At 38.4% G+C, this 12,884-nt stretch overlaps 1 protein-coding gene and 1 long non-coding RNA gene across 2 annotated transcripts; both read right to left on the reverse strand.

Annotated features, from left to right (window-relative positions):
• Positions 7,286 to 9,519, reverse strand: LOC109233911. The gene is made up of 3 exons (XR_002069105.1): positions 9,428 to 9,519; positions 7,731 to 7,975; positions 7,286 to 7,334 (listed from the first exon to the last, which is right to left on the reverse strand). It is a non-coding gene; the product is annotated as an uncharacterized LOC109233911 (long non-coding RNA).
• Positions 10,626 to 12,308, reverse strand: LOC109233912 (protein DOG1-like 4). The gene is made up of 2 exons (XM_019399761.1): positions 11,744 to 12,308; positions 10,626 to 11,148 (listed from the first exon to the last, which is right to left on the reverse strand). Exons 1-2 carry the CDS (start codon positions 12,128 to 12,130, stop codon positions 10,792 to 10,794), a joined length of 744 nt encoding a protein of 247 aa, XP_019255306.1. The 5' UTR covers positions 12,131 to 12,308; the 3' UTR covers positions 10,626 to 10,791.

Raw genomic sequence — 12,884 nt, forward strand, 5'->3', positions numbered from 1 at the left:
ATACGGTACGAAAGAATAGAAATGGGCTGAGTGCTCGGCAACATATCAATGCCAAATTCAATATCTCTATCGGGTGGCATGCCCCGAAAGTCAGCTGGAAACACATCAGAGAAATCCCGTACTACTGGTACAGAATCAATTGTAGGGGTATCAATACCGACATCTCTCACATAAGCTAGATACGCATCACACCCCCTTCTCAACCATACGCTGAGCCTTAAGGAATGAAATAACTCTACTGGAATTATGATCTAAGGTACCCCTCCACTCTACTCGCGGTACACCTGGCATGGCCAGCGTCACGGTTTTCACGTGACAATCAAGAATAGCATAATGGGGCGACAACCAGTCCATGCCCAGAATAACATCAAAGTCTACCATGCTGAGCAATAACAAATCGGCTCTGGTCTCAAAACCACTAAGAGCAATCAAACACGACCGATAAATGCGGCCCACAACAAGAGAATCTCCAACAGGAGTAGAAACATAAACATGAGAACTCAAAGAATCTCGAGATACGCCCAAACACGAGACAAAATAAGAGGACACATAAGAATAAGTGGAGCCTGGATCGAATAGAACTGATGCATCTCTATGATAGACCAGGATAGTACCTGTGATGACAGAATCGGAGGCGATAGCCTCAGTACGGGCAGGAAGGGCATAGTATCTGGCCTAACCTCCCCCTCTAGAACGACCTCTACCTACCCGACCTCCACCTCTAGCTGGCTGAGCAGGTGGGGTAGCAACTGGTGCGTGATCATAGCCTGAGAAGTCTGTGGAGGTGCAGCCCTCCCAAGTCTAGGCAATCCCTCACCACATGGCGTGTGTCACCACACTCAAAACAAGCTCTGGGAGAACGTGGTGGCTGTGACTGGCTCGGGCCTGTTCTGCTGGACTGACCACTAGAAACAGCTCGTGCAGGAGGCGCACTGGATACAGGAGGTGCATAATAAGGCTCCTGAGGCCTAGGAGGAGCTGGAATACCACTGGTTACTGGAAGAGCTGAATGAACGGGGTGACTCATATAACCCCTACCATGACGAGCTAAAGCTGGGGCACGGGCACCAGAATAGTGACCTGAATCTCGAGACTTCTTGGCCTCCCTCTCCTCTCTGTTCCGAGCATGCATACCCTCTACTCTCCAAGAAATGTTCACCACCTGCTGATAAGAAATATCCATCTCCAACTTCCGAGCCATACTAGACCTGATGCTAGGAATGAGCCCCTCAATAAACCGGCGAACCTTCTCGCGAACAGTAGAACCAAAGTTGGTGCATGTCTAGCCAAGTTAGTGAAACGGACAACATACTCCGAGACAGTCATAATACCCTGGCGCAAGTGCTCAAACTCTGCGCGCCAAGCGTCCCTGAGGCTCTAGGGAACATACTCTCTCGTGAACATATCTGAAAACTGAGCCCAAGTCAGGGAAGCTGCCTCATCCGGACTGTCTAACTCATAAGCACGCCACAACTGATAGGAGGCTCCTCGAAGCTGAAAGGTAGTGAAGGAAACCCCGCTCGATCCTGATATACCCATGGTACGGAGGATACAGTAGCACTCCTCTAGAAATCTCAGAGCATCATGTGATGCTAGTCCACTGAATGTAGGAGGCTGATACTTCTTGAACCTCTCAAGCCTCTTCTTCTCCTCCTCTGAAGCAACTGCCTTCTCCTCGGGCTGAGCTGGGGCTACAGGCTGCGCCGATACAATCTCTGGGATCTGCTCAGCATGCACTCACTGCTCAAGAGTGCGGGTGGCGGGAGTCTGTGCTCCTCCCCCGGCCTGGGATGTGGCTGTGGCAAGGGAAAGCAACCCTACCTGAGCTAGAGTGGTGTACATAGTCATAAACTGCCCCAGAGTCTCCTGGAGAGCTGGAGTAGTAGTAGTAGTAGGCTTATCAGGTGTTTGGACTCCGGCTGGAACTGATGGTGGCACCTCAGTAGCAGCTCGCGCGGGTGCTCTGGCTGCACCACGTGCGCGTCCTCAGCTTCTACCCCGGCCCCAACCTCTGACGGCTCCAGTAGGGGGCGCGGGTGCCTAACCATCTCAGGTAGCACGTGTCCTCACCATCTGTGAGAGAATAGAAGACAGAAGTTTAGAATTGTGATATCAAAAATCTCGCACGACAAGGAAATCAAATAAAGTGGAATTTTCCTATACATAGCCTCTCGTAGATAAGTACAGACGTCTCTGTACCGATCCGCGAGACTCTAATAAACCAGCTTGTGATTCATGACTCCTATGAACCTAGAGCTCTGATACCAACTTGTCACGACCCCAGTTCGCTCTCCGTGAACTATCGTGATGGCACCTAGTCTCTACGACTAGGTAAGCCTAACAAATTACAGAAAAAGAAACAACAAAATAAAACTAGCCAAAAATTGCGGAATAACATAATGAAACATTTAAGATGCCGCTCGGATTTTACAATACAAGCTTCTCAAACTGAAACTACATTTCCCAAAACCTCGAATCTCATGAAATCACAAACTGTGGAATAATTACAGTGTTCTAACTTTAAAGTGTCTAAACAAAAGAAAAGTACCGAAGGGCTATAACTAAAAGAGAGTAGATAGGGACTTCTCGGTCTGCGAACGCGGCAGATATACCTCAAAGTCTCCAGAGATCGCCTCGCCTCGCTAACGATATGGCTGAGTCAATGTACCTGGATCTGCACACGAGAAAACATGTGCAGGAAAGGACATGAGTACACCACAGCGGTATCCAGTAAGTGCCAAGCCTAACCTCGGTCGGGTGTGACGAGGAAGGTCAGGGCCCTACCGATTATAAAATATAATGCAAAGTAAGACAGTGTAAGTTGAAACAGTATAATCAAAACAATATCAGAAAATGAGAAGAAATCATAGACAAATATACACTCAGTACACAGAAACATCTCCAAGGGATCTCCCTGGATCCCGTCCTGTAGTCTCAAACGTAAATACTTTGGGATCTCTCAGTATCCTCAATATGTGTGATAGGGATCTCTTGGTATCCTTAATATATGTACTGGCGATCTCTTGGTATCCCGAGGATCCCTTGGTATCCTCAATATATGTGCTGGGGATCTCTTGGTATCCAGCACTACAATCAAAATCAATACATGTGCAGAGGATCTCCCGGAATACTCGTCCGTAGTCCCAAAATAAAAACACAACAATATCAAGGAAAGAATCCACAATTTCATTCAAGTCCGTACCAAGAAACAGAGATTTCTATTCTAACATGCTGCACAGAGCTCACATAAGCAGTTTAAGCAGATAGGACAATTAATACACTTAAGCATGCTTCCCTAAACTACGCAGTAGGCTTAAAATACAAGTAATGTTCAAGAAGAAAGAAACACAGTTAATTTGCTTAATGAAAAATGGGTTTCCAACAATTAGCACGTGTACGCAATCGTCACTTCAACATGGCATTCATATAACAACAATACCAAATCCTAGGGGGATGTCCCCCACACAAGGTCAGACAAGCCACTTACCTCGAACCAGCTCTATCAAGTCTATACCACGTTCTTGCCACGAGTATCCGACTCCAAATGGCCCAAATCTATTCAAAGTAATTGCATAATGTAAATAACACTACAAGTAACTAATTCAACTAATTAATTCTAAGATAATACGCAAAATTAGGAAAAAATAACCAAAATCCCCCCCGGGCCCACGTCTCGAAATCGGGTAAAATTTACAAATTCAGAATCCTCATACTCTCACGAGTTCATTCATACCAAAATTATTACAATCCGACATAAAAATCTAGATCAAAACCCCAAAATTAGGCCTAAGAACTTTTCTCCACTTTTCCTCAATTTTTCATCCCAAATCCGAAATTAAATGACAAAACTAAGATTAGATTATAAGAATAAACTAGAAAGGGATTAGGAATCGTTACCCACTGATTTCCTCTTCAAAAACCTCCCAAAATCGTCCTCACCCGAGCTCCAAATCGATTTTCTAACTTTTGATTTCAAACCCTCGAAATATCTTATTTCTGCCCAGCAAATCCGCTTCTGCGGCCATGGGACCGCACCTGCGGTCCCGCTTCTGCAGAAAAAGAACCGCACCTTCGATAACTCATCAAATTACCATTTCCGCACCTGCGACCAGTGTACCGCATCTGCGGTTTCGCAGGTGCGTGCACACTTTCGCACCTGCGGCTTCTAGCTTACCCTCACCTGGCCGCATCTACGGTCTCCCAGAAGCTTCTGCGGCGCCGCACCTGCGGTCCCATTCACGCAGGTGCGGTTATGACAGGTTCAGCTAATATCAAATTTTCCTAAGTCCAATTCAACTTTTGTTAAGCACCCGAAACTCACCCGAGGCCCCCGGAACCTCAACCAAACAAGCCAACCAATCCTAAAACATCATACAAACTTGTTCCAACCTTCGGAATGCTCAAAACAACATCAAAACACCAATTTAACATCGGATTCAAGCCTAAGAACTTCAAAAATTCTCAAATTACGCTTTCGATCAAAAAGTCTATCAAACCTCGCCCGAATGACCTGAAATCTTGCAAGCACGTCACATTCAACACTATGGAGCTACTCCATCTTTCGGAATTCCATTCCGACCCCGAAATCAAAATCTCACTAACGAACCGGAAACTTCAAAAATTCAACTTTTGGCATTTCAAGCCTAAATAAGCTACGGACCTCTAAAATACAATCCGAACACGCTCCTAAACCCGAAATTACCCAACGGGCTAACGGAACCAATGGAATTCCATTCCGAGGCCATCTTCACACTGCTCCAACTACGGTCCAAATTGTAAAACTTAAGCTTTCTTTTAGGGACTTAGTGTCCCAAAACAATCCAAAATTCAAAACAAAACATCCCGGCAAATCAAAATAGCAGAAACCAACACGGGAAATGCAGTTAATAGGGGATCGGGGCATAAACTCTTAAAACGACCGGCCGGGTCGTTACAACGTATAAAGATCATTAGAATTCTAAGTATTTTTATGTAGTTTTCACCTTTTAATTCATATTTGGTACACTTAAATTATACAGTAAGTGTCTCAAATGACTGTTAAGGTTCAAACTAATACTCACATATGAATGAGAACTTCAATGGGCCCATTTCTTCAGTGAGTTGTTCAACATAGTGTGGGATAGCCACTTTTTAATATGGTATTTAGTTTTTATCCAGTATTTTTAATATTGAGCAAAAATTGCCATTACTCTATTAAAATTAATGCGAAAAGACATTTTTACCCTTTCTTCATGAGTGTTGTGTAAATATTAAGGACATGGTGTCCTTAAATATTTACACTGCACACATGAAGTTAAGGACGCCATGTCCTTAACATTTACACTGCACATATGAAGTTAAGGACTTGACAGAACACTTTTTCCTTAATATTTACACAGCATTCATGAAGTTAAGGACATCATATCCTTAATATTTACACAACACTCATAAAATTAAGGAGACTATGTCCGTAACATTTACACTGCATATATGAAGTTAAGGACATGAGGTCCTAAAGTTTAACAACAAAAGGTGCAAATACAAGTTAAGGATATTATGTCCTTAACATTTACACTACACACATGAGGTTAAGGACGCCATGTCCTTAACATTTACACTGCACATATGAAGTTAAGGACATGACAGGACACTTTGTCCTTGATATTTACACAGCATTCATGAAGTTAATGACACCATGTCCATAATATTTACACAGCACCCATGTCTAGCACATGGGTATATTCGTCTGGGCGGATAAAATTTATTAAGCGCTGGCTAAAGAGTAAATACATTTTAAACAGTGGCTAAAGAGTAAAGACATCTCTAATTAGTGGCTAACTGTGTACTTCCCCCTATAAATGGCTAATATGCTTGCAAAATTATAGGAACGTGTAAAGCAAAGACTCAAATGAGACCCACTTCATCAAGGGACAATTTGGTCAAGCCACTCAAAGATTTATATGGCAGCTACGGTAATCTACCTTTTCGGCCAATGATATTGCTCCATTAAAAATGAATTTAGCAAAACGCCCTTGAGGTGCCAAGCACGCATGTTGACCTCCTATGTGCTTATTCCCTCTTAGAATAATACTAGTGAGAGTAGCCCCGGCAAAAGCCCGGGCCCAACATGAACAAAGCTATACTATTGTAACAAAGGATATAGTGACGATATCTCCAAGGAATGAGCTTGTGTAGAGAAATGGAACACTACTAAACTATCACATCTAATAAGAGAGAAACAGTTTTTTTTATGTAAAATACTAACTATGCTATAAAATATATTGTTTTGTGTACAACATTTATCAAAGACGAAAAAGTGAAGATTCCTTTATAGAGTACTTCTGTGACTGCAAGAAGCAAGAAACAATAACTACATAATATTCTTTGTAGTAATAGCTTTGAGTAGTATGAACCAGACTCCATGACTTTGGCTGCCAGCAAATTTGAGAAATCACCATCAACTGAGAAAGCATTGAAAAACTGATGTAAGCCTGCTAAATGATATGCTCCCGAGTCCTAGATCATGGCATAGCATATTGCAGCAATTGTGAAAATACCTAATTTATACCTTAGAGTAAAAAATAGCTTTCTAGTCATCAATTTGATGTATAAAATTCTTGTGATCACTTCAATTCCTGCATCTTGAAATCTAGTGTGTTTTTGGCATATAGGTTCCAACATATTTTTTGAAAACTTTAGGTACCTTCTGAAACCTATATGCCAAAATTTACTATTTGGCTAAAATAGGCGTATTTCAGAAAATTATACAGATATACTTGCTAAGATGGAGGAGAAGTGATTTAGCGTATTAGATAATTTGATGGATTTTTATATCAAGTTGAGGTATCAATAACCTTGGCAAAACTAATACATTTAGCTAAAATTACGATAGTACCCTAATGAAGAACCAGAGATTCATGTCACAGAACAATGTTATTCCAATGTCATCAAATGAAATTAGCATGATTTTTGAAATTTCATCATTCTCCAACATAGTAAAAAAGTACACGGAGCCACGAAAAAGAGTTAAAAGACAACAAATTCAATGCTCAGTAAACAACATCACTAATGTAATTCGGTTAAGCTTGCTTTAACAAAACCAAGTAGGCTATGTAAAGGTTAGCACATAGCCAAGCAGACTATGTCTTTGGTTTCATTCCTTATGTTCTGATGTAAGGTTATGAGAACATAAAAGTTATATCAGGTATAGCATGCATACCCATCTCGGTTGGCAAAACCATTATGTCAGTTATATCTATGGTAAATACAACAACACCCAGCAAGTTATTTACCTTTTTCCCATGCGGCTGAAGGAAGCAGTTAAATTGCAGGTCTGCACCTCTACTCGGTATCAGCTGTGGTTATAGATGGAAGTATAGGCTATTTGTGAGATTAATCTTAAATGCTTAAATAAAAACTAATTAATCTAAAGCTTCAACGAATCTTTGCAAACTAAATAACTCTACCAATATAAACTTCGTCGAATATATGTACGAAAAGGAAAAAATCATTTAAAAAAAGTTCAGCGGTGAAACATGTACTACCCATGTTTTGCCAGAAAGTTCAGAAGAAAACTATCTTACTACTATAGTGAGCACTTCCAGTGCTGTAATCCCAAATGACAGGTAAAGCATCCTAATTACACGATGATGATGGAAAAAAAATCCACATCAGACTCCAGGAAGAACTAATTATTAGCTAAAGTATGTCAAATGATTTTCAAGAAATGGTCTGTTCCAAGCTACTCTTACCTTCAAGGCCACTTGGGTGATATTGGATCTAGCCAAATTTTTTCTTAATTTTGTCAATTCATCCAGAATCTGCAGCTTGACTGTTCTCCTAATAATGCATTGTCAATGTGCCATGAAATCTCCATAAGTTGTGATTCATGGTGCATTCTGCCTTAAAAATTAAATACACTTCTGCGAGCTAAATACTTATGATGAAAACTTGAGGATGAAAAGAGTAACAGTTTTGTTGCCATGACAGCATCAACCTGCAAATATAAATTATAAGGTTCCAAAGCCAATTTGAGAGATCAAAACCAGTATGAAACATACTTAATCTTTAAAAATTTAACACATGTAATAGTTAAATCACTTTGAGTTCTTTCATAAGAAGTTTCGACAAAAAGATAACAACATATTTAGGTGTCTCAAGGTGTTTCCTGTGATAACATGCCCTTTTAAATAGCATACTTACTCTTATACTACAATTATATAAAAAAAATCATTACAATACATTACCTACTTATGCATATAACAGACTTTCTATCATTTAACAGCTTAGGTATCTTCTAGCTGCAGCACAATTCTTTTTGGTGTATATACTAATCAAACTTTTTCTTTTATTAAATGAAAACAAACTAAAATGACGTATAGTCTAAAACCAAACATCATTTTGAAAGACAGACAAATATCACGGCAGAATGTTCCCCTTGGCATTAAGAATCAAAAGTACACATGATCAAAGAAATATAACACGTTAACCATCATTTTTGGTATAAGACACTAAATGAAACTTCCTTTTTACTCTTCTGTTTCTTCACTGCACATTTTAAAATTAATTCAAATACCAAAAAGTAACTTTTATCTAATAGCATTGAAGCCATAGCCAAGAAAGGTGGGAAGTTTAGAGATATGGTGAAGTCTCTCTCCAATAAGTCTTCTGTTTGTAGGCAAATTGAACTTTGGATGCTTGTACAAAAAAATAAAAAAAAAATAAACTTTGGATGCCAATTGAATAGAAAATCTATAAATCTGTTGGAACCAAATTTTGTGCAGAAAGGCCTTCTTAGTTCTTCCAAGTCTGTAGGGGCAAAAACGAACAATGATAAAAATTGGATAATTATTACTTCAACTACTAACACATTAAATATCCATATTTCACAACAACATTTAGTTGATAGCCCTGTGTCAAGTTTCAAAATGACCTGAGCAATCAAGTGAGGCCATAAGGATTAAACAGAACTTACAGTCTGCAACTTTTATGGCCGTTATGAAGTTCGGATATTCTTATTTATATACAATTGATCAGAAGAAATGACAGCAAAAGCTGTTTTGGTAAATTTAGACCACACATTTAAATCAGTTAAAGTTGTGAGCTAACATTTATTGAAACAGCATAATAAGAAAAATTAGGTAGTTTCTTTCAGGCAATTTCTCAAACACTTCTAGTGCAAACCCAAATGCAGTTTGTATAATAACAGACTCAAATCCATTCTTACTGCACTTTGATAGAGGTCAAACAGATGAAAATTAAGACTAAACTCGAAAAAGAGCAAGTTGAAGACGCACAAAAGCGAGCGCAACAACATATCACCAATTAGCTTAAAATTTTAGACAAAAGTACTCAAAATCTTCTATCCAAGTTCAAAATATGAGAAGGGAACATTGTTTAGACTGAAAACAAACTAAATCTTAAATCTAAATTGCGTTGATAGTCAGACCTTTATTGTATATGCGCTAGATCGAAAAAAGGTAGTCCACATATGTGCAAGTGGTAAACTGAACTCGGAGATGTCAAAATTTCCCAACGGAGCAGCAGTGGTAATGATGAGAGTAAGCAGAGAGTAGTATAGCGACATAAATTTTATGTTGTAGTAACCACGTGTCAAACATAGAAGAAAGCGGTAATACGTGTCTATCAGGACTAATGTATGCAATTATGATAATACCCTCCTGACCCATTTTACAACCGGATGCAGCTAACTTAAGATCTGTCAAACTGTGCTCCACGTGTTAGGCTGTAATGCAATTACATTTTTATCCTTGGGCCAGGTAGACATGTTGACCATGAGCTGCCTGGTTATTCACATTTATAGTATAGGAAAAAGTTAGAAAATATAATTTAACCATACCAATTGAAAAGAAAAAAGTAAAATAAAAATACATATCACCTAAACATATTTAAGTAAACAGACTTGGTGTATACGTATCAGAAATAAATAAGTTTATATCATATTTAATCTATAAACAATAATTATTATACCAGATAAGGGCAAATGTGGATCCAGTAACCTAAAAAGATATCATCGCTTTTGATATAGGCAACCGCAAAGGGATAAATATGTCCAAAACTTCATGGGGAATTCAACGTGAGCACATGTTTTTTACCACAAACCGACAAAGGAAAGCAAAACAAAAAACTCATGTCCCTCGTCTTATAAAACAACGGTGGTGGTGCATGTATTAATAAAAGTTGTCGAGGGAGGTGCATGTATGTACTAAAACCAAGATCCAAACTGCTCTGCACCGCTAACCGAATGACGCTGCAATATTTGCTTATTTGGACAGAGCCATAGACCTAACACCTATTTATAATGAGGTAATAATTTGACGAATTATATTGTCCACTTAATCTTTGCTTTATCGCCCTGAAATTGTTAAATTATATTTCGTAAAATAAAAAAAGACATTCAACTTTATCAAAGTATCAAAAAAAGGCGTTCATCTTTATGGTTTGTGTGATGAGGTCATCCTTCGGAGCCAGAATTTCAATCTTATGATTCGAAATTTTAATAGCCTTAAAGTTATTAAGTTTTAAATTAATAATTTATAATTATTCAATGAATTTTTTAAGATAGATACAAATTTCGAACCAAAATTATTGAATTTGAGCGAACCCGCTCTCCATACTCCTTCCACTCTAGGAAATGCCTGATAAAATAGACTCCAAACGTTCTTGAAGTTTACACAATAACTGATACAAAAAGCTTGGCTTCCTATAGAAACTACCGCAGATTTTGGCCTCAAAAGAAAAACAAACTCGCGTAGCTAATTAGTGTCTAAAAATCATAAAATCAGTGATTAACTACCAGCCATTTGAAGCTTCATTCGGCTGCCTCTGAGCTTCTCTTTGCATTCCCATCATCCTCAGCCTTAACTGAAGCTGAGCTGCAGCTGTTAAAAACCTCAGACTTTGCAAAGGACTAAGTACTCCTACCACTCTTTCAGCTGTTCTTGTCCTCAATCTATCAGCATCTGTCACTAAATTTTCCATGGCTGACTTCAATGTCTCTATATTATCATCCCCGTCTATGATATCAATATTTGTACCATCAGTGTGTAGAAGTTGCATTCCTACTCGCCGTGCCATTTCCATCAACGGTGGTGCCGCCACGCTCTCTTGAATTTTCGCCAACTCATCCGCCAGGGACTTTTCTTGGACCTGTTGATGATATAATTAAATAATTAAAAGTATGCTGCATTTGAGTGCTTAAACTTTTAAATGACAGATCACATAATTCACATAGTATATTAAATCTTACTTGTCATTCACTATCAAAAAAAAAAAAAAATTCTTTGCACTCCGGCCCAAATAATAAATAAAGTCAAACTCGCACGTGAGCCATGTTTAGACATAGTTAAATAATTAAAAATAGAGTTCAACTAATATTCACGGATGGTATAAAAAAAAGTTACACTACCAAATCATAATATTTTATAGTAAGTAATCTATATTATTTTTCAATATCGCAAATAAAACTTCTTATGAAAACTTATTTATAGATATCTTTTAAGTAACCTAATAGTATTCTTATAACATAAGTGTATATAGGTTAAACTCCAAAAAAAAAAAAAAAAAAAAAAAAGGGTATATCCAACCGCTAAAAAATTAGGGCGCTTTTCACTTTAGCCAGGGCCAAAAAGTATTTACGTATAAAATTTATATATATATAAATTTTATATATATATCAGCGATTATTTTAAGAGTGGCAATACAATCTTATTTTCCCTAAGATTTTTAAAAGAGATGAACAAACCTTGGTCTCGTATCTCAGCCTGTTGATTCTCTGGACTTGATTTTCACTCAAATCATTAACCGAATCAGTAACCAGAGTAAAAGCTAACCCAGGTTTGAACCCAGTAATCCAAAGGAAAGTCCTCTCAAGTGGAGTAAACCAAGTAGGTGAGAAGACATGAAAAACATTTCTATGAGACATTTTTGATTTTTCTTCATAGTATTCTTGATAATGAGCTAAAACTCGTGAAATAAGATCTCTAATAACACCCTCTTGTGTTTCTTCATCAAAAGTGTCCTGTGCTACAAGTAATTCATCTAAAAATTGTTCATGCCTAATTAGCCAACCTTCTAAAAAAAAAACAAATGAATTATCATCATAATTTCTTGTATATGACCCAGCTGCCATCTTTGATTAGTTCCTTTTTAGTACAAAGGCAAGAGCAAGAGAAGAATAAAAGGAACGGGATGAAGAAATAGAGAAAGATTGTGCATGTATTTATATACTCATTAAAAAGAGGGGCTGTGATTATGGAAATTTCCCCTTTTTTTCTTAAGAAAAAATTATTGTTCTCTTTTTGTCAGAGTTTTCCTTTTGTTTGGGGGGGGGGGGGGGGGGGGGGGGGGGGGGGGAGGGAGGGAAGTATTCTATGAATGCTTCAAGACTAAGGTTATATTAATTAAAACATGGAACTAAACAGAGGTTATTAGAGAGGAAATAGGAGGATAAAATGCCACTTGGCTTCATTACAAATCATGTTTTTAATTGAAGTAATGAAATATAGAGCCAATGATATGTTTACACACAAAGTGAGACGAAGTGTGAGAAAAGTACATTTGTGAGGCGAATGGGAGGGGCAGTGTGTGTAAGTCGGTGGTTTTTGTCTTATAGTAAGAAGAAAGCAAGAGGTGTTGCATTTCAAACGAAGAGCTTATTTTTTTAGTGTGTAGCCAAAGAGGATCGACGAGGGTTCTTGTCACGACGACGTGGATCAATATTAAGCGCCCCAACTGTCATTTCCACTTGTCCTTGTCTATGTGCCCGTTTGAATTGACTTATTTTAAGTGTTTTTAAGCCAAAATAACTTTTAAGCCATTTTGTAGTGTTTGGATAGAGTAAAAAAAGTGCTTTTAAGCCACTTAATTTTAAGCTACAAATGACA

The sequence above is a fragment of the Nicotiana attenuata genome, chromosome 10 (genome assembly GCF_001879085.1).
Source record: "Nicotiana attenuata strain UT chromosome 10, NIATTr2, whole genome shotgun sequence".
Classification (NCBI taxonomy): domain Eukaryota; kingdom Viridiplantae; phylum Streptophyta; class Magnoliopsida; order Solanales; family Solanaceae; genus Nicotiana; species Nicotiana attenuata.

Bases quoted from the DNA above. Each gene is read 5' to 3' on its own strand.
- LOC109233912 (XM_019399761.1), bottom strand. From the start codon at position 12,130: ATGGCAGCTGGGTCATATACAAGAAATTATGATGATAATTCATTTGTT. The intron at 11,149-11,743 runs GTTTGTTCATCT...TATCATCAACAG, and splicing joins GGCTGAGATACGAGACCAAG to GTCCAAGAAAAGTCCCTGGC.